The sequence below is a fragment of the Monodelphis domestica genome, chromosome 1, assembly GCF_027887165.1.
Source record: "Monodelphis domestica isolate mMonDom1 chromosome 1, mMonDom1.pri, whole genome shotgun sequence".
NCBI lineage: Eukaryota > Metazoa > Chordata > Mammalia > Didelphimorphia > Didelphidae > Monodelphis > Monodelphis domestica.
In genome coordinates, this window is record NC_077227.1 from 457,911,608 (window position 1) to 457,935,733 (window position 24,126).

The 24,126-nt window shown below is 38.5% G+C and overlaps 1 protein-coding gene across 11 annotated transcripts in view; it reads right to left on the reverse strand.

Moving 5' to 3' along the window:
• LOC100023014 (tyrosine-protein phosphatase non-receptor type substrate 1) overlaps positions 1-24,126 on the reverse strand; it is a 73,892-nt gene that overhangs the window by 28,354 nt on the left and 21,412 nt on the right. For all 11 annotated transcript variants that reach the window (XM_056812375.1, XM_056812376.1, XM_056812377.1 and 8 more), the window contains exon 3: positions 23,042-23,383. In XM_056812375.1, coding sequence (XP_056668353.1) covers positions 23,042-23,383 — 342 coding nt within the window. The remainder of the gene's footprint in view (positions 1-23,041; positions 23,384-24,126) is intronic.

The window sequence follows — 24,126 nt, forward strand, 5'->3', positions numbered from 1 at the left end:
CAGTGTAGAGGGAAACAGGGGAGAACTGGGCATTACCTGAACCTCCCTCTTATCAGAATTGGTTCTATATGCACAGTCAGTTGCAATAATTCTGATAATCCAGGTGAAATGGATAAATATTTACAAAAATATAAATTGCCTAGATTAATAAAAGAGGAACTAGAATGCTTAAATAATCTCATCTCAGAAAAAGAAATTGAACAAGCCATCAATGAACTACCCAAGAAAAAACCCCCAGGGCCAGATGGATTCACAAGTGAATTCTATCAAACATTTAAAGAACAGCTAATCCCAATACTATACAATTTGGCAAAATAAGTAAAGAAGGAGTCCTACCAAATTCTTTTTATGACACAAATATGGTGCTGATACTTAAGACAGGAAGACCAAAAATCAAGAAAGAAAATTATAGACCAATTTCCTTAATGAACATTGATGCAATAATCTTAAATAAAATATTAGCAAAGCAAATATAGCAAAATATCCCAAGGATTATTCACTATGACCAGGTGGGATTTATGTCAGGAATGCAAGGTGGTTTAATATGAGGAAAACCATCAGCATAATTAATATCAATAATCAAACTAATAGAAATCACATGATTATCTCAATAGATGCAGAAAAAGCCTTTGACAAAATACAACACCCATCCCTGCTGAAAACACTAGAAAGCATAGGAATAAGTGGGCCTTTCCTTAAAATAATAAGTAGGATTTATTTAAAACCATCAGCAACTATCATCTGCAATGGAGATAAGTTAGAAGTCTTCCCCAGTAAGATCAGGAATGAAGTAAGGATGTGTATGATCACCACTGTTATTTAATATTATGCTAGAAATGCTAGCTGTAGCAATTAGAGAAGAAAAAAAATTGAAGAAATTAAAGTAGGCAATAAGGAAACTAAACTATCACTCTTTGCAGATGATATGATAGTATGCTTAGAGAATCCTAGAAAATAAACTAAAAAACTAGTTGAAATAATTAATAATTTTAGCAAAGTTGCAGGATACAAAATAAATCAACATAAATCATTAGCATTTCTATATATATTTACAACAAAACTGAGCAGCAAGAGTTCAAAACAGAACTTCCATTTAAAATCACTCTAGGGAGCAGCTGGGTAGCTCAGTGGATTGAGAGTCAGGCCTAGAGAAGGGAAGTCCTAGGTTCAAATCTGACCTCAGACACTTCCCTGCTGTGTGACCCTGGGCAAGTCATTTGAACCCCATTGCCTAGCCCTTACCACTCTTCTGCCTTGGAGCCAATACACAGTATTGACTCCAAGATGGAAGGTAAGGGTTAAAAAAAAAATCACTCTAGACAATATATTTAGAAATCTATTTGCCAAGATGCAGGAATTATGTGAACACAATTACAAAACTCTTTCCACACGAATAAAATTAGATCTAAACAATTGGAAAAACATTACTTGCTCATGAGCAGGCCAAACTTATATAATAAAAATTACAATTCTACCCAAATTAAGTTACATATTCAGTGCCATATCTATCAAATTACAAAAAAACTTTTATAGAACCAGAAAAAATAATAACAATATTCATCTGGAAGAACAAAAGGTCAAGAATATCAAGGGAACTAATGAAAAAAAAGTGAAGGATGGTGTCCTAAGCAGTACCTGATCTTAAACTGTAGTATAAAGCAGTAATGAGCAAAACAATGTGGCACTGGCTAAGAAATAGAAGGGTAGATCAATGGAATAGACTTGGAGTAAATGACCTTAGCAATCTAGTGTTTGATAAACCCAGAGATCCCGGCTTTTGGGATAAGAACTCACTATTAAACAAAAACTGCTTGGAAAACTGGAACACAGTATGGCAAAAATTGGGTTTGGATCAATATCCCACAACATATACTAAGATAAGGTAAAAATGAGTACATGATTTAAACATAAAGAGAGATATAAATAAATTAGAGGAACATAGTATAGTTTGTCAAATCTATGGAGAAGGGAATAATTTATGACTAAACAAGAGAATGAATCATTTTGATTACATTAAATTAAAAAGGTTTTGTACAAACAAAACCAATGCAACCAAGATTAGAAGGGAAGCAACAAACTGGGGGGGGGGGGGATTTATAACAAAATTGTTTGATAAAGGTCTCATTTCTCAAATACATAAAGAATTAAGTCAAATTTACAAGAATCCAAGTCAGTCCCCAATTGATAAATGGTCAAAGGATATGAATAGGCAGGTTTCAGATGAAAAAATCAAAGCTATCAATAATCTAATAAAAAATGTTCTCAATCCCTCTTGATTTGAAAAATACAAATTAAAACAACCCTGAGGTACTACCTCACACCTATCAAATTGACCAATATGATGGTTATGGAAAATAATAAATGTTGACGGAAATGTGGCAAAATTGGCACACATGCATTGTTGGTGGAGTTGTGAATTGATCCAGCCATTCTGGAGGGCAGTTTGGAATTCTGCCCAAAGGGCTATAAAGAATGCATACCTTTTGACCCAGCCGTAGCACTAATAGATATGCATCCCAAAGAGATTGTTTTTAATGGGAAAAGACCTGTTTGTACAAACATATTTATAGCTGCACTTTTTGTGGTGGCAAAGAATTGGAAACAAAAGGGATGTCCTTCAATTGGGAAATGGCTGAACAAACTGTGGCACATGATGGTGATGGAATACTATTGTGTGCTATAAAGAATGATGAACAGGAGGATTTCAGAAAGAGCTGGAAAGACCTGAATGAACTGATGAAGAGTGAAATAAGCAGAACCAGGAGAACATTATACACAGTAACTGAAAATATTATGGGATGATCAGATGTAATAGATTTTTGCCACTAATAGCAATACAATGATCCAGGACAATTTTGAGGAACTTAAAAAAAGGAATGGTATTCACCTCTAGAGAAATAACTGTTGAAGAATAAAATGCAGATGAAAACATATGATTTATCACTTGTTTATTTGGGTATACGATTTGGGGTTTTGGTTTTACAAGATTATTCACTTACAAAAATGAATAATATGAAAACATGTATTGTAGGATAATACATGTATAACCAAGATTGAAACTGCTTGTCAACTTTAGGAAGGGGAAGGGAAGAAGGGACGGAGACAACATGAATCATAAAACTTGGGAAACTTATGTGGAAATTTGTTACTAAAATAAAATAAAGATAAAACATTTTTTTAAAAATACATACTCAGTTGGATATAAAAATATATATTGCCCATTAGAGGAAATAGTAGGGGAACGGGATAATAAAATGGAGGTTGGATTAAGGGATTCAGTGGTCAGAAGCAAAATGGACTTTTGAGGAGGGGCAGGATAAAAAGAGAGAAGGATAAACAGAAGTGGATAACAATGAACTAGAAAACAGAATCTAATGATATTTTGCTCACAAGAGACACATTTGAAACAGAAAAACACATGCAGAGTTAAAATTAAAGGCTGGAGCAGAATTTGTTATGATTTGATTGAAGTAAAAAGCTAGCAGTAGCAATCAAGAATCTTAAATAAAGCAAAAAGAGATAACCAGGCAAGCTATTTTGCTAAAAGGTACTTTAGACAATGAAGTAATATAAAATTTTTTATCCTAAGTTTCTCTAAGAGATCCCTTATTTCTTAAATGCATAAAGAACTGAGTCAAATTTATAAAAATAAGAACCATTCCCTAATTCTTAAATGGTCAAGGGATATGAAAAGGCAGTTTTCAGAAGAAGAAATCAAAGCTATTTATAGTCATATGAAAAAATGCTCTAATTACTATTGATTAGAGAAAGGCAAATTAAAATAACTCTGTGTTAGCACCTCACAACTATAAGAAATATCAAATGTTAGAGGGGAGGAGGGAAAACAGGGACATTGATGCTCTGTTGGTGGAGTCCTGAACTGGTTCTACCATTCTAGAGAACAATTTGGAAGTATGTCCAAAGGCTTATAATATTCTACATACCTTTTGACCCAGAAATACCACTACTAGGGATCTATGAGTGTTCAAGGATAATTAGCACCTCTAGTGGGAATCCTTTTTAGGGTTGGTCATCTACTTTTGGGGTCCACCTGGCACTTAATCTTCATCTTTGGCTTCAAATTGTAGCCTGTGCAGTGGTCGCACCCTGGTAAAACTATCTTGACTGGGCTAAACCAGGTTGAGGGTTACTGATAGGCCACAAAGCTATTGGTGAGTTAGGAGGATGTCTGCCCCAGGCATATGAAGACTTCCCCGGTGGAATGAGCAAATGAGACAATTTGTTCCAATGCCCATGAAGGCAGCTGAAGCAGATGCTGTAGAACACTTAGAGCTTGATTAGACATTGAAGAAGCCAAGATCATCCACTGCATTCTAGGCCACCACCAATTGCCCTGACTTCTGGATTGTTATTGGACTTAGATGACTGTGCTGTGAAAGAGAGAGTGAGGCTGATGAATATGCAACTATGCCTCTCGTAATTCCAATTCATGTACAAATCATCCCCTGATGTCACGGATTGTTTTAAAAAATGAAGGACAAAGCAACAAACAAACTACTACTAGGTATGTACCCCAAAGAGATCAAAGAAAAAGGACATAATATGTATAAAGTATTTGTAGCAGCTCCTTTTGTGGTGGCAAAGAACTGGAAATCAAGTTGATACTCATCAATTGAGAAATGACTAAATAAATTGGGGTATATGAATGTGATAGAGTACAATTGTGCTATAAGAAATAATGAGGGAGATGGTTTCAGAAAAAATATGGCAAGACCTGTATGAACTGATGCAAAGTGAAGTGAGAAGGACTGAGAGATCATTGTGCTCAGTACCAGCAATGTGGCAATAATGATCAACTTGACTACTCTAATCAGTACAACAGTCCAAGACAATTCCAAAAGATAGGATGAAAAAATGCTATCCACCTCTTGAGAACTGATGAACTTTGAAAGCAAATTGAAGTATAATTTTCTTGCTTTATTTTTTAATGGTATGGCTAATATGGGGGGGAAAAAAGCCTTGCATGATTTCACACATAAAATTGATATAATTTTGCCTGCCTTCTCAGTGGGTGTAGGGGTGGGGGGGAAGGATGGGAAGAAAGGAGAGAACTTAGAACTCAATTTGAAAAAAAAAGAGTGCTAAAATAAGAACAATTTTCATTTAAAAGGGGGGAAGGGTAGATTAGGAATTTACCTTAAGCAAAACAAACTCTAAAGATACAAAACATATTTATAGCACCTATATTTGTGGTGGCAAAGAAATGGAACTGTGTGGATGTTATCAACTGGTGAACTGCTGAATAAATTATGGTATATGAATACTATTGTGCTGTAAGAAATGGTGATGGGAATGGTTTTAGAGAAACCCTAGAAGACATGTATGAAATGAAGCAGAGTGAAACGAGCAGATCCAGGTAAATGGTTCATATAGTGACAATACTGCAAATACAAACAATTTTTAAAGACTTAGGAATTCTGGTCAATGCAATGATCAACCATGATTCTAGTTGTGATAAAACATGATAAAGAATTTATGGGCTCAGAGTGCAGACTGAGATAGATATTTTTGAACACAGCCAATAGGAGAATGTTTTGCCTGACTATACATGTTAGTAAAGGTTTTTGTTTTTCTTTCTTACTCTTGGGGGAGAGGGAAAAGAGATGAGAGGAAAAGAAGGAAGATTTTTCTTGACTGAAACAAAATTTAATTTAAAAAAGATAACTTCAATTAATTTAAGACAGTTTTGTGTGTCATCTTTACTGCTTAGCTCCAAAGTCTTCTATTCAATTATGGACCTAGTCTGAATTCTGTCTTGTAAGAAAATTTTATTCAGTTGTGGGGATTGGGAGAAAACCTTATTGCATTGTTTGAACCTAGCTCTGTATGGCAGGGAAGCTGGATCACTTGTACCTGCTGTTTAGAGACCCTTAACCAAGGACCTAGGTTATATTGACCAGAAAGGCTGTCAGATCCAAAGACTGATGTAAGGAATTTTCTCAGAAGTGTTCATCTCAAGCAAACCAAATGTCTTATCTGAAAACTGGCCCCATAGTGATCAGTTATTATTTTCCATGTTCCTTTAATTATTTACAGACATTTACTTGGGAGGAGTGGGATACCTCTTTTTCTGAATTCAGGGAATTGTTCTTGTTCACTCTCCCCTATCCAACTTGGAAAGTTCCTAATCTTTCATCCAATTAGAAATCAGAATTACTTAATGTTATTTATATTTTTCTTTTAATTAATTGGACTTATTTGATTAATTGTTTTTAATGTATAAAAGACTGGAGTCTGGTCCTCTATTGAGAAAGGGGCCTGGTCTCAATTTCTTAGGCAACTGGCATGCTTTGTTTAATAAATTGATATAATTAAAAGAGCAAACCTTTGCTACTTCAGATATTTCATCTTTTGCTTGTTATAATATGTTCTCAAGGATCTCATTAAGCTCCCATGGATTCAAGGATCACCTTTCTAGAAATGACTCCTAAATTTTCATATCTAGTCCTATTCTTTCTTCTGAATACCAGTCCCATATCTGATGGACATCTCTACTTGAATATCCCATAAAAACTTAAATTTTAAACTTTTACAATCCCATGGGAATTTCAAACTCGGCATGTCCAAGATGGCTCTCACTCTCTTACCTCCGAGCCCTCCAATCCCAATACTATCACCCAGTTTAATAACCTTGAAGTCATCTTTGACTCTTTTCTCTTCCTTTTCTCTCATTTATCTTCACAACCAGTTGTGACGAGTTATCACTTCTACTTCCACAGTATTTCTTACATCCATCCCCATCTTTCAATTCCCAGGGCTACCTCCCTTGTTCAGGCTCTCATCACTTGCCCCCCAGACTCTTACAGTAGTTTCCTAATTAGACTCCTTGCTTTCACTTTTTACCCTCTTCAATTCATCTTTCACTGTAATGCTTCAACAGGTCTATGATTTCATTATTACTTCTAACAATGGAGATCATGATCCATTTGGCCCTACTCTATCTATGTCCTTCCATAAGTGTGCCACAGGGTATCCTGTATATTAGAGGTAGTTAGGTGGCATAGTAGATAAAGTACCTGACCAGGAAGACTTGAATTCAAATCCAGCTTCAGATACTTATTAGCTGTGAGATCTTGGGCAAATCATCTAACATCTGTCTGCTTCAGTTATCATCTGTAAAATGATAATAATAATAGTGCCTGCCTCCCAGGCCTATTGTGAAGGATAAGAAAAAATTTATAAAAGCACTCAGTGAACTTTAAGGTGCTATATAAATGCTAGTTATTATTATAATCATTCTCTCAACATGCTGTAAGGACTTTCCTCAAGTTTGGCATTGGGGTACCTTGGGGGCCATCAGTTGACTCTCTTTCATTTTCCCAATATGACTGGCCTACCTTTTTGTTGTTGTTGTTCATAAGTTTTTGGTGACACCCTTTCAACTGCTTCTTATTAATTCCTTATTTGTTATTGCAGCCTCCTCATACCATACATCTCCTCCTCATTACCTTCTTCAATACTTCAGCAATTATGTAGTTCTACTACTCACACTATTCACCACCAGAAGAATTGATATTAAAAAGATGGACCATTTTTAGGGAGAAACTTGTGGCCATAAAAGAACTTGGCAATTTCCTAAAGGCATCCAGACTGCTCTCCTCCTTCTGTTCAATCTGCCTAACTCATTACTCAACTACAATGTTGGTCCAAGATGGGTGTACCGCACCCCCCTCCCAACACACCCACCCAACATGTCCAAACTGAGTACTACAGTCTGGATAATGGTCATTCTTCATTCATTCATTTTTTTTTTATTGAGTGGATACTTAGTCCAATTTCCACATAGCTAACAAAACAATTTTCATAGAACAAAAAGTATGAGTGTACCATTCACCTGCTCAAGAATATTTAGTGGCTTTCTATTGCTTCTAACATAAAGAAAAAACAAAAATAAAACAACAAAAATTCCTCAGCTTGGCATTTAAGCCTTTGCAAACTGAATTCAACTTGTCTTTCCATATTATTTCCCTTTATGCATTATTTATTCCAGACAATTGGCCTACTTGGTGTTCTTTGATCCTGGAATCCCATCTCTAGCCTCTGTGCTCTTGCCAGGCTCTAATGCCCTCATCCCTTACTTCTAATTCTTAGAATTCTTAGCTTCTATCAAAATGATGTTTAATTAATTGTCTTGAACTTCCTAGTTGCTGCTGTCTTCTTCAAATTATGTTTATCACCTCAGCAGAATACAAGTTCCTTGAGGGCAGGCATTGATTTCCATTTTGCCTTTGTGCTTCCATTGCCTAGCACAGTATTTTGTACATAGTTGAGACTTGAGTGCTTATTGAATTGAAATTAAATTGATTTCATAAAACCTCAGGGTCTCTGCAGTATTTTATGCTGCTGACCATCTCCTCCATCCAGATACTCTCTTCTCCACTCTTTCATTACAGAAAGCTCTCCTCTCCATCTCTTCTTTTTTCTTTGCCAGCTCCTTGTTTTCTTCCCGATATCTAAGTGTTCTGAGAGGGTCTGATCTTGGGTATCTCTCTTTACTCCTCCCACCCGACCCTTCTCTCTCTCTCTCTCTCTCCTTTCTCTCTCTCTCTCCTCTCTCTCCTTCTCTCTCTCTGTCCTTCCTTTAGTAATTTCGTTTACAGCTTTAATTATTTTCTTTAAATAGATGATTCTCACATCAATTCCTACCATCTTAATATCTGTTGCAAACTCCACATCTACATCTTTGACCACCTATAGAAATTTACTTCTTCCTGGTCCCTGGCATGATGGATAGGGTTTACTTTGAGGGCTCTTCTCAGTAATAATCTCCATAGTTTGTACCTTAACCTAAGGGTCCCCTAGAAACAGTACCTCGTTTTCCTGTGAATATTCAGGCAAAAAAAAAAATGGGAGATATAGGACAGATTCTATCTGATGCAACAAAAAACCCAATTAGAGCCCTTCAGCAATCAAAGAAACTCCCTTTTCTTTTATTGGAGGGCATCAAGCAACCCTCTCTCCTCTCTGGTGGATTCTACCTTCCCTGTAGACTCAGTCCATGGGATTCATGACAAAAGATAAAAGGACAGGTATGTGTTGCTTCACACAGTAATAGTGGCCACCATATGGTAACAGAGGGTAGAAAAAATGCCACCTTTGCACATGGCAACCAAGAGGGTCATATATTGAGGAAGCCTCAAAAACTACTCCTTGAGAGGGATCATAGCTGGGGTCCCTACTCTCCTAAGTCCAGAGATGGAAGAAGGTAGAATGAACCCCAGGGTAGGGGCACCAAGTAGTTCCTCTCTCCTTAGTTAAATTATCCACCTATATGGCTCTTTGGAGTCTTTGCTCAGTTACCAATTCCCTTATCCTTTCCCCCTTCTGCCTCTCATCACCTCAGTTGTTTAATTACTGTTCTTTTCTTCACCAAATAGTCTTGGAGCACTTTGAGTGGTTTCTCCTTTGCTCCCTTTCCTCCTTATCTCCTGTGACATTTACTGTGTATCCCTGCCCTCCCTGCCTCCCACCAGTAGAATGTGAGCTCCTTAAAATCAAGAACTTTTAAAAAAAGATCTTCATACGTAGCATAGTGTTTTATACTCAACAAGTATCTAAGAAGTACCTGTTTAATTGAATTATCAAAATTTTCTCTTTCCTTCAATATCACACACAAAAAACTGTTTATAGTAGATACCTGTGATGAATTGAACCAATGTTTTTATCTTTTATTCACATGGAAGTCTGGTAAAAGTCCTTTCACACATTATATTATTTCATTTTTACAATTCTACCCTCAAATTTGTAATGCAGGTATTATTCCCATTTGGGGGCAGTTAGGTAGCACAGTGGATAGAGTGCTGGGCCAGAGTCAGGAAGACCCGAGTTCAAATCTGGCCATAGACACTCAGCTGTGTGACTGCAGGCAAGTCACTTTATCCTGTTTGCCTCTGTTTCCTCATCTGTTAAATGAGTTTAAGAAGAAAAGGGTAAACCACTCTGGTATCTTCAATAAGAAAACCTAAATGATGCCCAAAGGGCTATGAGACTGTGCATACCCTTTGATCTTGTAATACCATTACTGGGTCTGTATCCCAAAGAGACAAAAAGAAAGGGGAGAGGGCTTGTTTGTATAAAAATATTTATAGCAAAGAATTGGAAATTGAAGGGATGTCCATCAGCTGGGGAATGGCTGAACAAATTGTGGTACATGTTGGTGATGGAATACTACTGTGCTAGACGAAATGATAAGCAGGATGATTTCAGAAAAAGCTGAAAAGATCTGCAGGAACTGATGCAGACTGAAATGGGCAGAACTGGGAGAACATTGCATATAGCAACACTGTATGTACTGTACGTACAAAGCAATACCGTGTGATGATGATGATGAACTATGAAAACTTGGCTACTCTCAGCAATGCAGTGATCTCGGCCAGTCCTGAAAGACTTATTACAGGGAATGTTCTCCACCTCCAGAGAGAGAAGTACTAGAACTACTAGAGAGTAGGATGGAGGCAGAAGAAAGCATACTAGATTTTACATCAATGTAACTAAGGTTTTATATGAGGATTTTGGTTTTGTATGAGTGTGCTCTTACTACAATGACCAATATGGAAGTGTTTTTGCATGATAATAAAAAAACTTAAATAGAGTTACAAAGAGTTGGGCATAACTGAAAAATAACTGAACAACAACATTATTCTCATTTTGCTGGGAAACTGAGGTTCAGAGATATTAAGTAAATAATTTGCGGTCACAAAAGAGTCAAATAGTGACACTGGGCTAAGAGATGGTCAGTCAAGAAACATTTATTAAGATTCTATTATATAGGGCAACTAAGTGGCTCAGTGGATAGAGAATCAGGCCTAGAGATGGGAGGTCCTGGGTTCAAATGTGACCTCAGACACTTCCTAGCTGTGTGACCCTAGGCAAGTCATTTAACCCCCATTGTCTACCCCTTGCCACTTTTCTGTCTCGGAACTAATACTTAGTATTGATTCTAAGACAAAAGGTACAGGTTAAAAAAATCAATATGACTACTTTTAATTTTATTCTAGAGACAATAGAAAGGTAATGTGGGTTTTGAGTACGTGTGTATAGAGGGAGAGGTGGTGATGTGGTCAGATTTATGTTCTAGGATATCACTTTGGCAACTATGTGTGCTGTAGAGTAAAGTGAGGAAAGCCTAGAAATGGGGAGATCAAAGGCTATTGCCATATTCTAGGCCTCAGGTGCTAAGAAACTGAGCCATGTGAGTTGAATGGAAGGAAATGGAGCCCAGTTTGCAGAGTTCCAGAAGAAAGTATAGCTGATTTCTACCCTATAACTCCTTCAAATTGCTCTAGAACATATAATAAATCTAGCTCTGATTTGGAAATATAAGGGAGAAAAATCAGCAAGTCATTTTTCCAACGTACATCGGAAAAAACAGACAGGAAGATCTATGGATGTTGGAACCTGGGTCAGACTAAATAGGAATTGCTGTACTGAGCAATCCAACACACAGAGAGGCCATGTGCCACAGTAAGGAGGGATCCAATCCAGCAAAGACAGCCTAATCTTGTGCAGGGTGCAGGAATTACTTCCAAATGGCAGATCTGCTGCTCACTATCTAGTTCTAGGATCCAGGGTAGGCTGAAGAGGGAACTTTGCACTATCATTCCAGGGTAAGGAATGGTCAAAGGCCCTCAGTTGTGTGCTGAGAAAGAAACAAGTTTAGAAGCAAGCTGTAGCTATGTGGCTCTGATCCCAGGAATAGAGCCTTAGCTTCAGCTTCCAGCCTTTTCTGAAGCCTGGAGAGATACAATCAAGGCAGGAATCCAAAAGTGGGCCTGTAGTTTTGTCACTCTGAACTAGTAGCACTGCCTACTGGAACTCCAACTGGGGCAAGCCAACAGATGTGTTGCTCCAAACCAAACCAAAATTAGAAAACTACAGAGTTTAGACAAGGAGAATACCAATCTGACTTTGCCCTGGACCTGGCCATTTGTGGAGAACTGAAAACTTAGAGGTCCTCAGCATGAGTATCCCTGAAATCCTAGGACAACAATATTCAATATCCCAAGAAAGTAGCCATAGGAATGTGGTGGGGGAACGTCAGTGCAAACATTGCTTACAAAGTTATGAAGAGCCCAATCCTAAAATAAAATCAGAAATCGAAAGTAAGCTGGAAGAATGAACAAGTCAAAAAAAAAAAGAATTTGACCATTAAAAGCTCTTATGAGGATTGGCATGTGTAAGACACAAATCCATAAGAAGAGAATGAGTCCGAAACACCTATAAGCAATGCCTCAAAGAAAAACACAGCTTGGGCTCAAGGTCAACTATAATTCCTGGGAGAGATGAAGAGTTTAAAAAGTTTCAAAATCTTATAAATAAAAAGGGGCACTAAAAGAAATAAAAAGGTTAAAGAAACAAAAACTTTGAAAGTAAGACTTGAAAAGGGCTTGGTTCAAGAGATTCAAGACTTTTGTTAAAAAAAAAAACCAACTCCCTGAAAATTAGAAATGGATCAGATGGATGATAATAACTCTATGAAGAAACAAGAAATATTAAACCTAAGGCAAACGGTTAAAAAAAAAAGAAAATATACTGTATCTCACAGCAAAAACAACTGATTTAGAAAACAGATCAAGGAGAGATAATTTAAGAATAATTTGATTACCTAAAATCCATGACTAAAAAAGAGCCTAGACATCAGATTTCAAGAAATCATAAAAGAAAACAGTCCAGATCTCTTAGAAATTGAGAGCTGGGACAGCTAGGTAACATAGTGGATGGAATGTTAGACCCAGATTTTAGAGGACCTGGGTTCACATCTAGCCTCAGACACTCAGACACTCCCTAGCTTTGTGACACTGAACAAGTCTCTTAACCCCAATTGCCTAACCCTTGCTGCCCTTCTGCCTTGGAACCAATACTTAGTATCAGTTCTAGGATAGGAGATGAGGGCTTTAAAAAAAACCAGAGAACAAAAAAGAATAGAAGGAATCCATCAGTTGCTTCCTGAAAGAAACACCAAAATGAAAACTCCCAGGAACCTCAGATTCAAAATCTAGAGCTTCCAACTTGAGAGGTTGAAAAAAATATTCTAATATGGGGAGAGGATACACATGCCCCCACAAAATCTTATCCACTGGGGTTTATAGAGCTATCCCTAAATGATAAATGATAAATAATGAGAGAGGAGCCATAAGAATGGTTCTGTTATATTTTGATGATCTTAAAAAATGAATAGAAGATAAAGAAGAATACACTAGAGCAGGGGGGGAAAAGAGGAAGGAAAAGGGAGATTATCTTGTATCATCAGCATATACAAATAGAGATTTGTATAAACAAGGAAGGCGTAGAGGAAATTGAGTGATATTTGAACCTCACTTTCATCTGAACTAGTCAAAGAAGGGAAGAAAACAAACACACAAACAAACTGGGTATAGAAATATATTTCACTGAACAGGAAAAAAAAAAGAAGAGAAGGTAAGGGGGGTAGGGAATAATAAGGAAGGGAGGGGTAGCTAGGTGGTTTAGTAGATTAAGAGCCAGGTCTAGAAATGAGGTCCTGGATTCAAATTTGACCTCAGACATTTCCTAGTTCCTGGGCAATTCACTTAACCCCCAGTGCCTAGCCCTTACCACTCTTCTGCCTTGGAACTAATATGCAGTATCAATTCTAAGATAGAAGGTAAGAGTTTTTAAAAAAGGTAAGTAGAAAAGGGAAATTCTCAGAAATATAAAACCTAAGGATGCAAAAATAATTGTATAGTAACTTGTTTTGTAATGGCAAAAAATACCTGGAAACTAAGGGGGTGTCCATCAACTGGGGAATGGCTGAACAAGTTACATATATTGTATATATGTACAAGTACATAATTGTATATAATTTTATGGAATATTATTATGATATAAGAAATGATAAAGGGGATGGTTTCAGAGAAACTCAGAAAAAGTTATATGAACTGATACAGAGAGAAGTGAGCTGAATCAGAATGATTTATACAGTGACAACATCATTATAAACACAAATAACTGAAAGGCAGGAATTCTGATTAGTACAATGTCTAATTATGATTCTAAAGGACTCATGAATAAACATGCTACCCATCTCCTGACAAAGTTAATGGACTCAGAGTACAGATTGAGACACATCTTTTTGGACATAACCAACATAGGAATTTGTTTTGCTTAATTTAAACATATTTGGAACAAGAGTTTTGTATTTCTTTCATCCTTAATTGGAGATGAAAAATGAGAATGAAGAGGAAGAAAAGGTAGATTTTTGTGAATTGAAAATATAAGATTTTATTTAATTAAATAAGATTTAATTTATTTTTCAAAAGGATTATGTAATTGTGAGATGAGTCAACAAGATATGAAAACTGGAAGGGGAGGAGGAAAGGGGAGAATCAGTTATGGTTCTGAGGTGAATGGAGTAGTGATGATACTCTTAACAAAAACAGGGACATTTGGAAAAGCAACAAGTTTGGGTAAAAATGTGAGTTTTATTTTTGGATATGTTAAGTTTGAGATAGTGAGGGAGATTCACAGAGAGACCCAGCTGGCAGTTGGTAAATGTAGTCTTAGAGTGGAGAGGAGATTGGAGTTGATTAAATAGGTTTGGGAGCTTTCTACATAGATAACAGAACAAGAGGAATTGCTGAGATTACCAAGGAATAGAATATAGATAGAAGAGGAGGGTGGGACATGGATGATGGTCCAGAAAAGGAGAATGAGAAGGAGGGGTGAAACATGCAGGAGAAGAACAAAGACAGCAGAGTCCCAGAAGCCCAAGGGAAAACAAAGTGATCAACAGTATTAGAGAGGTTAAGAAGAATGAGGACCAGGGAAAGGTCATTGGATTCATGTAATTATTTATTGATTTCTTTTTTTGCCATTGAACATAACAATGAAGAAAACATATAACTTTGGAAAAAGCAATTTCATTTGGGAGCAAGGTGGTTGGGTGGAGTCAGATGGCAAAGGATAGAAAAATGACGGGAAGATAAGAAAATGGAAATACTGAGTAAAGAATCTTTATAATTTGGTTGTGAAAGGGAGAAGAAATATAGAGCAATAGCTTGAGGGGATGGCAGGGTTAAGTGAAGGCTGAAAGAGGTCTGGGCATGTTTGCAAAAGGCAAGACTTCAGTTTCTTCATCTCTATGCAACCCATTGCCCCAAACTTTGGGCTTATATAAACTGATCTTGAAGGTTTCTCACAAAATCATATCTTTGACCTATTTTGCCCCCACCCATAGTTTTCCTAGGAATATCAGTATAGGTCTTCTAGATGTGGATTAAAAAAAAATCAGCACTATGTTCCTTGCAAGCATCTCTCGGTATATATTTCTGGATTCAGGACAAGCTTGATTTCACTCCCTAGAAAATGCAAAACAATTCTTGCTGAGTGTGGTGGTACACGCCTATGTCAGCTGTGTGACAGGCTGGTGAATCTCTCAAGCACTGAGCTACACAATAAAGCTAAAGCAGATCAGGTGTCTACACTACAACCAGCATCAGGAGCATTAGTCCTCAGAAGGAGGGGGCCACTAAGCTGTTTACAAAGGGATGATCTGGTCTTGGTCAAATATGGAGCAGGTAAAAGTTCCAATTTCTTTGAAAAACCCCTTACCTTCTGTCTTAGAATTGATGCCAAATATCAGTTCCAAGGCAGAAGAGCAGTAAGAGCTAGGCAACTGGCAGTTAAGTGACTTGCCCAGGGTCACACAGCTAGGAAGTATCAACCTTGAACCCAAGATCTCCCATCTCTGCCTTTGTCTTTCCATTCACTGAGCCACCTAGCTGCTCCTCCAAAGTTGAGCAGGAGAAAAACAAACTAAAAAACTCCAGCATTCCTTCCCTTCAGAGACCCCCAACTTCCCCTCCATGAAATCATGTAGCCCTCCAGATTCATTGTTCCATCCCGCCGTTTAGACTCCCCAGGAGGGGGAAAGCTGTCCATTAACAACTAAAAAACAATTCGTGCTGAGTGTGGTGGCACTTGCTGAGTGGTGGTGGTTATGCCGGGGGAGGGGGGGAGTTTGGGAGTCATCCTTCAGTTTTGAAGTGACTCAGTTATAATAGAAGCCACAAGGTTCCTCTTCTTACCAAGAAACTGGGTTGGCAGTTAGGTACAGTCCAAAACTCCCTTTTCCTTTCTTTATAACACCAAAATCCAGTCCTCTTGGCATTTTCCCATGGAACCTCCCAGGTCATGTGTTTCCCTACCTTCTACCTGGTTTCCTTCTACCCTCCCTGGGGCACAGAGACCAATGCCCTCTCACCCAGCGGCTGCCATCCATGTGGTTAAGTGGCACTGCTCCTTACAGCCTTTCCATACTTGTTACACAGGGAAATGTGGCACTGCACATCCTACGCTCTGGTGTCTGTTAAGTCTCAGGGTCCTCTGGATCTCTGACACTTCTGCAGGTCTGTCTGCTCCCTTTCATGGGCCTGTGGAGCTCCAAGCTATAATAACCCAACCCAATTAAATCATCAATCACTCAGGGGGATGCTCTTCTCCTGTATATGACTTATAATCAAAGCCCTCCCCACCTATCATGGAGAAGTAATAAAAATCTCAAACAATGATCTCATCCTTTAACCTCATTAAGCTGACCAGGCTCTCCTGATCTATTTTCTACCAATAAAATCAGGGGATTGGAAAAAAGGTTCCTACTAGCTTTAAACACAATATAACACATGGTAAAAAAGGATCCCTGAACTTTTTGAGTCAAAGATCTGAATTTGAGGCCTAGTTCCATTGATTAAATTAGTTGTGTGACCATTTCCCTTCTCTTAGCTTCAATTTCATCATCTGTAAAATGGGGGCAGTAATATATGCACTGGGGCAGCTGGGGAAGACTCATCTTCCTGAGTTCAAGTCTGACCTGGGATACTTACTAGCTCTGTGACCCTGGGCAAGTTACTTAACTCTCTTTGCCTCAGTTTCCTCATCTACAAAAATGAGCCGGGGAAGGAAATGGCAAACCACTCTAGCATCTTTGCCAAGAAAATCCCAAATGGGGTCATGAAGAGTTGAATACGAATGAATGGTAACAAAATATATATCCTACTGACTTTGGCTGGGTTACTGTGAGTAAAAGTGCTTAGTAAACCATAGCATGATGTAATAATGTAAACAATTAGAATTATAAGCTGTAACAATGTATACAAACTACATAAAGTATCCTCAGCACCTAGCATAGTGCCTTTAAAAAATGTATGGTCATGGAGCAGCTGGTAGCATAGTGGATAGAGTACCAGGGCTGGAATTGGAAGGTCCTGGATTCAAATCTGTCCTCAGATACTTCCTAGCTGTGTGATCCTGGGCAAGTCACTTAACCCCCATTGCCTAGCCCTTACCACTCTTCTGCCTTGGAACTAATACACAGTACTAATTCTAAGATGGAGGGTAAGGGTTTTAAATTGGAGATTATAAGAGAAAGGCACCAGTGTCTGTACAGTCGAGAAAAAGCCTCTCTAGAAAATGGAATTTTAGCCTAGACTTGAAGGAAGGTAGAAGCTGGAAACAAGGAAAGAGAGAGGCTCGGGAGACAGCTGGTAAAAATTCCCAGAGTCAAAAGATAGAATGCCTTTTGCAGGGAACAGCAAGGAGGCTGGTGTCACTAGATTGCAGAGGGCATGACGAAGGAAGGGAGGGAGGGTGTAAGATGTAAGAAGCCTGGAAAGGAAGGAGGGGACCAATTTATGAAGGGCTTTACAAGTCAAACAGAGGGCTTTAAACTTGAATCTGGAGGTAAGAAAGAGTCACTAGAATTTATTGAATAGGGGATTTCATGGTCATATCTGTACTTTAATGGAGATCAATTTGACAACTGAGCAAAGGTCAAGACAGGACTGGGGAGATACCTGAGTCAGAGAGACCACCAGCAAGGCTACTTGTAATAGTCCAGGTATGAAGTCATAAGACCTGCTCCAAGGTTGTAATGCCAGAAAACAGCCTATACCAAGAGAGGTCTTCAAGGAAGAATCAACAGGATTTGACAACATATTGGATAAAGGAGGTGAGAGAAAGGAGGAGGTCCTGGGTTCAAATGTGGCCTCAGACACTAACTAGCTGTGTGACCCTGGGCAAGTCACTTAACCCCCATTGCCTAGCCCTTACTACTGTTCTGCCTTGGAACCAATACACAATATTGATTCTAAGATGGAAGGTAAGGGCATAAAAAATAAAAGGATGACACTGAGGATGAGAGTCTGGGTGATTGGGAGAAAAAAATGTTGGTTCCTTCAGCAGTAATAAGAAAGTTAGAAAAGGGAATAAGTGTTTGGAGGGAAAATGATATGTTTTGGAGATGTTGAGTTTATGATGTTTATAGGACATCAAGTTCGATATATACAATAAGCAGGTGGACATGCAAGACTAGAGGTTAGGAAAAAGTTATGGATAGATATGCAAATCTAAAAATCTTCTAAATTCTAAAAAAAAAATCTAAAAATGATAATTGAATTCCTGGGAGCTGACAAGATCACCCAGTGAAACAATATAGTAGAAGAGAAGGCCAAAGGTGGAACCTTTGGGGACACCTATGGTTAGTTTAGCCATGATTTGGGTGAAGATACAACAAAAGAGACTGAGAAGAAGCGATGAGACAGATAGGAGGAGAACAAGGAGAAAGCAGTGTCACAAAAACCTAGAGAGAAGAAAGTGTCTAGGAGAAAAGAGTGATCAGCAGTGTCAAAGGCTGCAGAGAACTTAAGAAGGATGAGGACTAAGAAAACATGAAATTTTGATTGAAGATAGAAACTTGGTTTATTTCTATATCCACTGATCTTTGTAAAGACTAAATTTAGGATTATTAGCTGTTAATTATTTCCTGATTTTACTTAGATAAGTTACTAGGCTTAGCCAATTTTGTAAATATTTAACATGCTATAATTCACATTTAGTTTCATTTATCTATGATCATATTATTCCATTATTTTTTTCCACAAGAGAGAAATCTTTAAATAAAAGTAAATTGTTAAAAAAAGAGTGAAAAAAGCTGGAAAGATCTACATGAACTGATACAGAGGGAAATAAGCAGAACCAGGAGAAAATACACAGTAACAGCAATATTTGTGGAACAATAAATTGTGAAAGTCTTAGCTCCTCTTAGCAATACAATGATACAGGATAATTCTTAAAGACAAGAATGTTATCCACCTCCACAAAAAACTGCTGGAATCAGAATGCAAATAAAGGCATACTCTCACTTTAGTTTATTTGTGTTTTTATTTGGGGGTTTGGGTTTTATATGAGTATTCTCTAACAACAATGACCAATATGAAAATATGTTTTGAATGATCACATATATATAACCCAGATCAGATTGCTTACCATCATTGAGAAGTGGGAAGGGAAAAGAAAGAGGGGGACAATTTGGATCATATAATTTCATAAAATGTATGTTGGAAATGGCTATTACTTGTAATTGGGAAAATAAAATGCAAATAAATAAGAAGTCAGAAGTGGTGGCATCCAACATAAAACCAAAATAGAACTTGAACTTTCATAATGTGCCCAGAACTAGTCCAGGTCTGGTACTGCCTCAGATCCTGATATTGACTTCAGGCAGGTCACTTATCTCCTCTGGGTCTGTTTTCCCATCTATAAAGGGAAGAGATCGGCCTAAATATCTCTATTAAGGTTCTTTGGGTTCTAAAATTCTATGATCTCTTTTGTGATTCCAAGACCTGCTTATTATCTATTTTTAACCAAAATATTTAATAAGTTAGAAAATGTAGCCAATTGAAAAGTGATGATAGTGCAGCCAGGTAGCACGTAGATAAAGCACCAGATCTGGAGTTGAGATCTGATCTCAGGCACTTCCTAGTTGTTTGACCCTGGGTGAATCACTTAACCCCAACTGCTTAGCCCTTGCCACTTTTTTGTCTTAAAATTCATATTAAGACAGAATGAAAAGATTAAAAAAAGAAGAACTGATACTAAGACAGAAGGAATGGGTTTTTAAAAAATTATTGTCTTGGAAGTGTCAAAAATCTCAATGGCCAAAAAATAAGTCTAAAATGATTGTCTTAAGAGTTGGAAAGGTCATTGACAAATATCCCGTCATAGGATCATAAGATTTAGCGTTGGCGCCTGAGAAATCATTCAGACCAACTCCCTTATCCTAAAAAGAAGGAAACTGAAGAGGAGAGGGGAGACAGGTTTCCTGGATTTGTAGTCAGAAGGTTTGGGCTCAGTTTCCTCATCTGCAAAATGGGGATAATAATACCATCTACTTTTCCAGGGTTGTTGTGAAGATCAAATGAGATTATACTTGCAAAGCATTTCACACAGTACCTGGCACATAGTAGGCACTATATATTGTTAGCTACTATTATTATTCATTAAATTCCAGTTTCCACATTTACTATATGAAAGATCCCAGGCAAATCACTTTCATTTTCCCAAGGTTCAGTTTCCTTATCTGTAAAATGGGGACAATAATATCATCTATATTACTTTAGGGAAAATTATTACTTCCAAAATTATCCTAAATACATAAAGAAATGATTATCAAAATTATTATTATACCATATTATTTTTAGGATTTCTAAAACTTCAAGACGTATCTATAGGTGATGTCAGTTATTATTATCCACAGTCACCCAGTTGGACAAAAACTCAAGTCTCAACTCCCAAAACACGCCTCTTTCCCTGGACAAAACTGCCTCCCTGCAGCAGTGGCAGAAACCACTAGACAATGACTCCGGGGAGCCACTCTGGGGACTGGTGTGAAACAAAGCCCATTTCACACGCTTTTCCATTTGGGTGTGCTATTTACAGAATGCAGGGAGACTTTTCTTGAGCTCCGACAGATTTTGTCGGTGACATTTCTGCGGGTTGGTGCAGCCACATTCTGTGTGTTTGGACAGTGAGTGTTTGTTGTTATGCCGGAGTCTGTTTAGATGGAAACATTTTCAAGACTGGAAAAGCTTCCTGAGGGATATTTCTTGAGGCTAGAGAAAAAGTCTCCTCTGGCCCTCCCCCACACCCCCACTCATTCCCTTGTTCCCAGTGCTCAAGCCAGCACCCAGGACTGTATTGACAGGGGCCCATTGGTTATAACATGCAGGTTTTGTTTCTACCCCCCCAAAAAATAAATAAATAAACCAAGGGCAAATGCCTACAATACCTAAATATTTCTGGGAGAGTGTCTTTAGGAAGAAAGCCCTCTTAGAAAGTAAAAGGTCATAGCTAGAAATGATCTTAGAACAAAGAATGTTAGCATAAAAGGTGTCAGAGCAAGAAGGGCCTTAAAACATAAGTTCATAGAACTTAGAGCTGGAAAGGACCTTAGCCAAAGTTCTTTATTTCACAGATGAGAAAAATGAAATCCAGAAAAGAGAAATAATTTGCTCAGGGTCACAAAAGCAGCAAGTGACAGGGTCAGTATTTGAACTTGGATCTCTTGATGGTAAACCCAATTTTCCTTTTAGTGTTGTTTGTCCTTCATCCTTCATTCCCCTGCCCTTTCACCCTTAAACCCTTACCTTCTATCTTAAAATTGATACTGTGTATTGGTTCCAAGGCAGAAGAGAGGTAAGGGCTAGGCAATGGGGGGGTCAAGTGACTTGCCCAGGGTCACACAACTGGGAAGTGTCTGAAGCCACATTTGAATCCAGTTCTCCTGACTCCAAGCCTGGTACTCTATACATCATGCCACCTAGCTGTTTCTGTGAATCATTTTCAAAGAAGACCACTGACATCACGATGAATGATGTCTTTATTTGTCTATAAACTAGACTAACATCCCAACTGTCCTCCAGCAAGATGAGAGAACACATTCAGAAACAGAGTAGTTGGAACTCATGGGCAGCTTAGGTTGTGCAGTAGATAGTCTTGGACCTGGAGTCATGGAGAATCAAGTTCAAATGCAGCTTTAGATACTTAGTAGCTGTGTGACCTTAGATAAGTCACTTAACCTTATTGGTCTGGAGAAGGAAATAGCAAAACACTCCAATATCTTTGCCAAGAAAACCGCAAAGAGTCACAAAGAGTCAAATAACTGAAATGACTCAACAACTGCAACAAAGAACTGACGGACAGGCCAGTGTCACCACTTACTAGCTCTGTGTCATGATGAATGACTCATTCAGTCACCTTTGCCTTTATATCACCTTAGCACAGTGTAAAAGCTTAATAAATATTTGGTACATAATATAATACTTGGTATTAATGTAATTACATCATAATCAATAATACATTATATGGTTATATAATATAATAAATTAATACTGCTATTATATTAAGAAAATTATTATTCTGTTAATAGATGTTATAATTTAGTGTAATTAATTAATATAATTTAATATAATATATAATTAATAAATACATGGTAACTGACTGAATCATTGAAAGATCTGTGATTAAAATTCCCAAAAGAGGATTCATAAGAGGCTACTAGCAATGTGCTCTAGAAATGCCACTGGACATGCAGCTGGAAAACCTGAGTTCAATTCATATCATTGGCACTGCCTGTGCAATATTGGCCAAGTCCCTTCACCCCTGTCAGGCCTGTTTAGTTCCCTCCTCTATTAAGTGAGAAGTTTGGCCCAGATGACGTTTAGGGTCCCTTCCAGCTTTAAAGTTTATACGATGGAGTCACAGCTTTTGTGAGCCTAGGCCTAAGGCCTCGCCTAGTCAAAGGCATCCTCATTTCCCAGGTGAACAATTTCTGGAATATTGGATCAACGTAGGGAGAGGAGATCAGCAGAAACAATCTGAAACCTGGCTCCAAGGGCTCAGCTGTCCAAAGCAGGTCTGGGGTGAGCCCAGGCTCAAAGAGCAGCTCCCTTGCCCAGACGCCCGCCTGCCTCCACTGCCTCTTTGGTGGGTGAGGGAGCAGAGGGATTTGCTAGGAGCAGGAGGGGGATGGAAGATGGTGAGGGGATGGCTGGTGCCACACTACTGCCCACACAGCAGATCCACATCTGTCATCTCAGCTTGTTCCAGGGCTCCTTCCTCCTCTCCCCACTTCTATTCCATTTTTTCCTCTACCCTGAACCACAAACTGAATTCCTCTATGTGGAAGGTGCCTATGGCACACACCACTGCCCTGGTCAGGCTTACTCACCCCTCACAGACAGCATGGTGCCCCCTCCGGATTTAAATTCTGTGTCAGGATTCCCTTTTTTGAACTTCACACAGTAATAGGTGCCTGTGTCCTCAGGAGTGATGTTGCTGATGTTGATGGAGAAGTCTGTGTTGCTGGATGGAACAACTGCCTTTATCCGGGGGTAGCTGCCTCCTCTGAAATTGTAAATTTCTTTCCTTTGGGGTCCTGCACCCTTAAACCATTTCACTGGCCCTGGAAGACTGGCATCAGTCGCTGTGCAGTTCAGTGTGACCGTCAATCCTTTTGCCACAGACACTGGCTCCTTGGGCTGCAGCACCTGAAGCTCCTCCCCCTGGGCTCCTGTTATAAAAATACAACAACAAACTTTATTATCCAGAGAAAGAAGACAGTAGTGGGCCTGGGTGAGCAGGGCCCAGTCTGGGCAGCATCACCCAAGCAAAGGCAGGATTGTAGAAGGAAGAGGTCCTCCCCAGTGGCATTAATTATCCTAGGCAGGGTGGACCCAGGGACCATGACTCAATCTAAAGGGACGGGATGAGTGCTGAGACCACTGGTGATTGCTGCTTTTGGTCTCATAACCCAGCCCCTGGGGTTGATGCTGAGAATATTGTTCCCTCCCCTGTTACCCTCTGAGCAGGGCTTTGAGTGCTAAAGAAGCATGAGGAAGAGACCTTCAGGGGCAAGAGAATGAAAAATGAATGAAAGGGTTCAAAGCAAAGAATGGCAGGGATAGAGTCAGTGGTGAAAGGCCTTAACCTAGGATGAAGCTAGCTCCTGATAACTATGATAATGAATGTGGAAGACAGAACAATAACAATAACAATCCTGCATTTCATTATCAATGAAAATTTACAGAAAAGACTTGCCACCAAAGAAAAGAAAGGTCGCATGCTACTTTGTGGATGCTAGAGAGAGGGTAGAGGGAGGGAATCCATGAATGATGAGTATCACCTATAATATCAGATTTTTAAAAATTTATTGATTGATTCCACTATTTTTTTCCTCTTCTTCCTTTAAAAAAAATTTTTTTTAAATAAGGTATGGCTTTGGGAGAAGTGGGAAGAAGGGATGAAGTAGGCAGC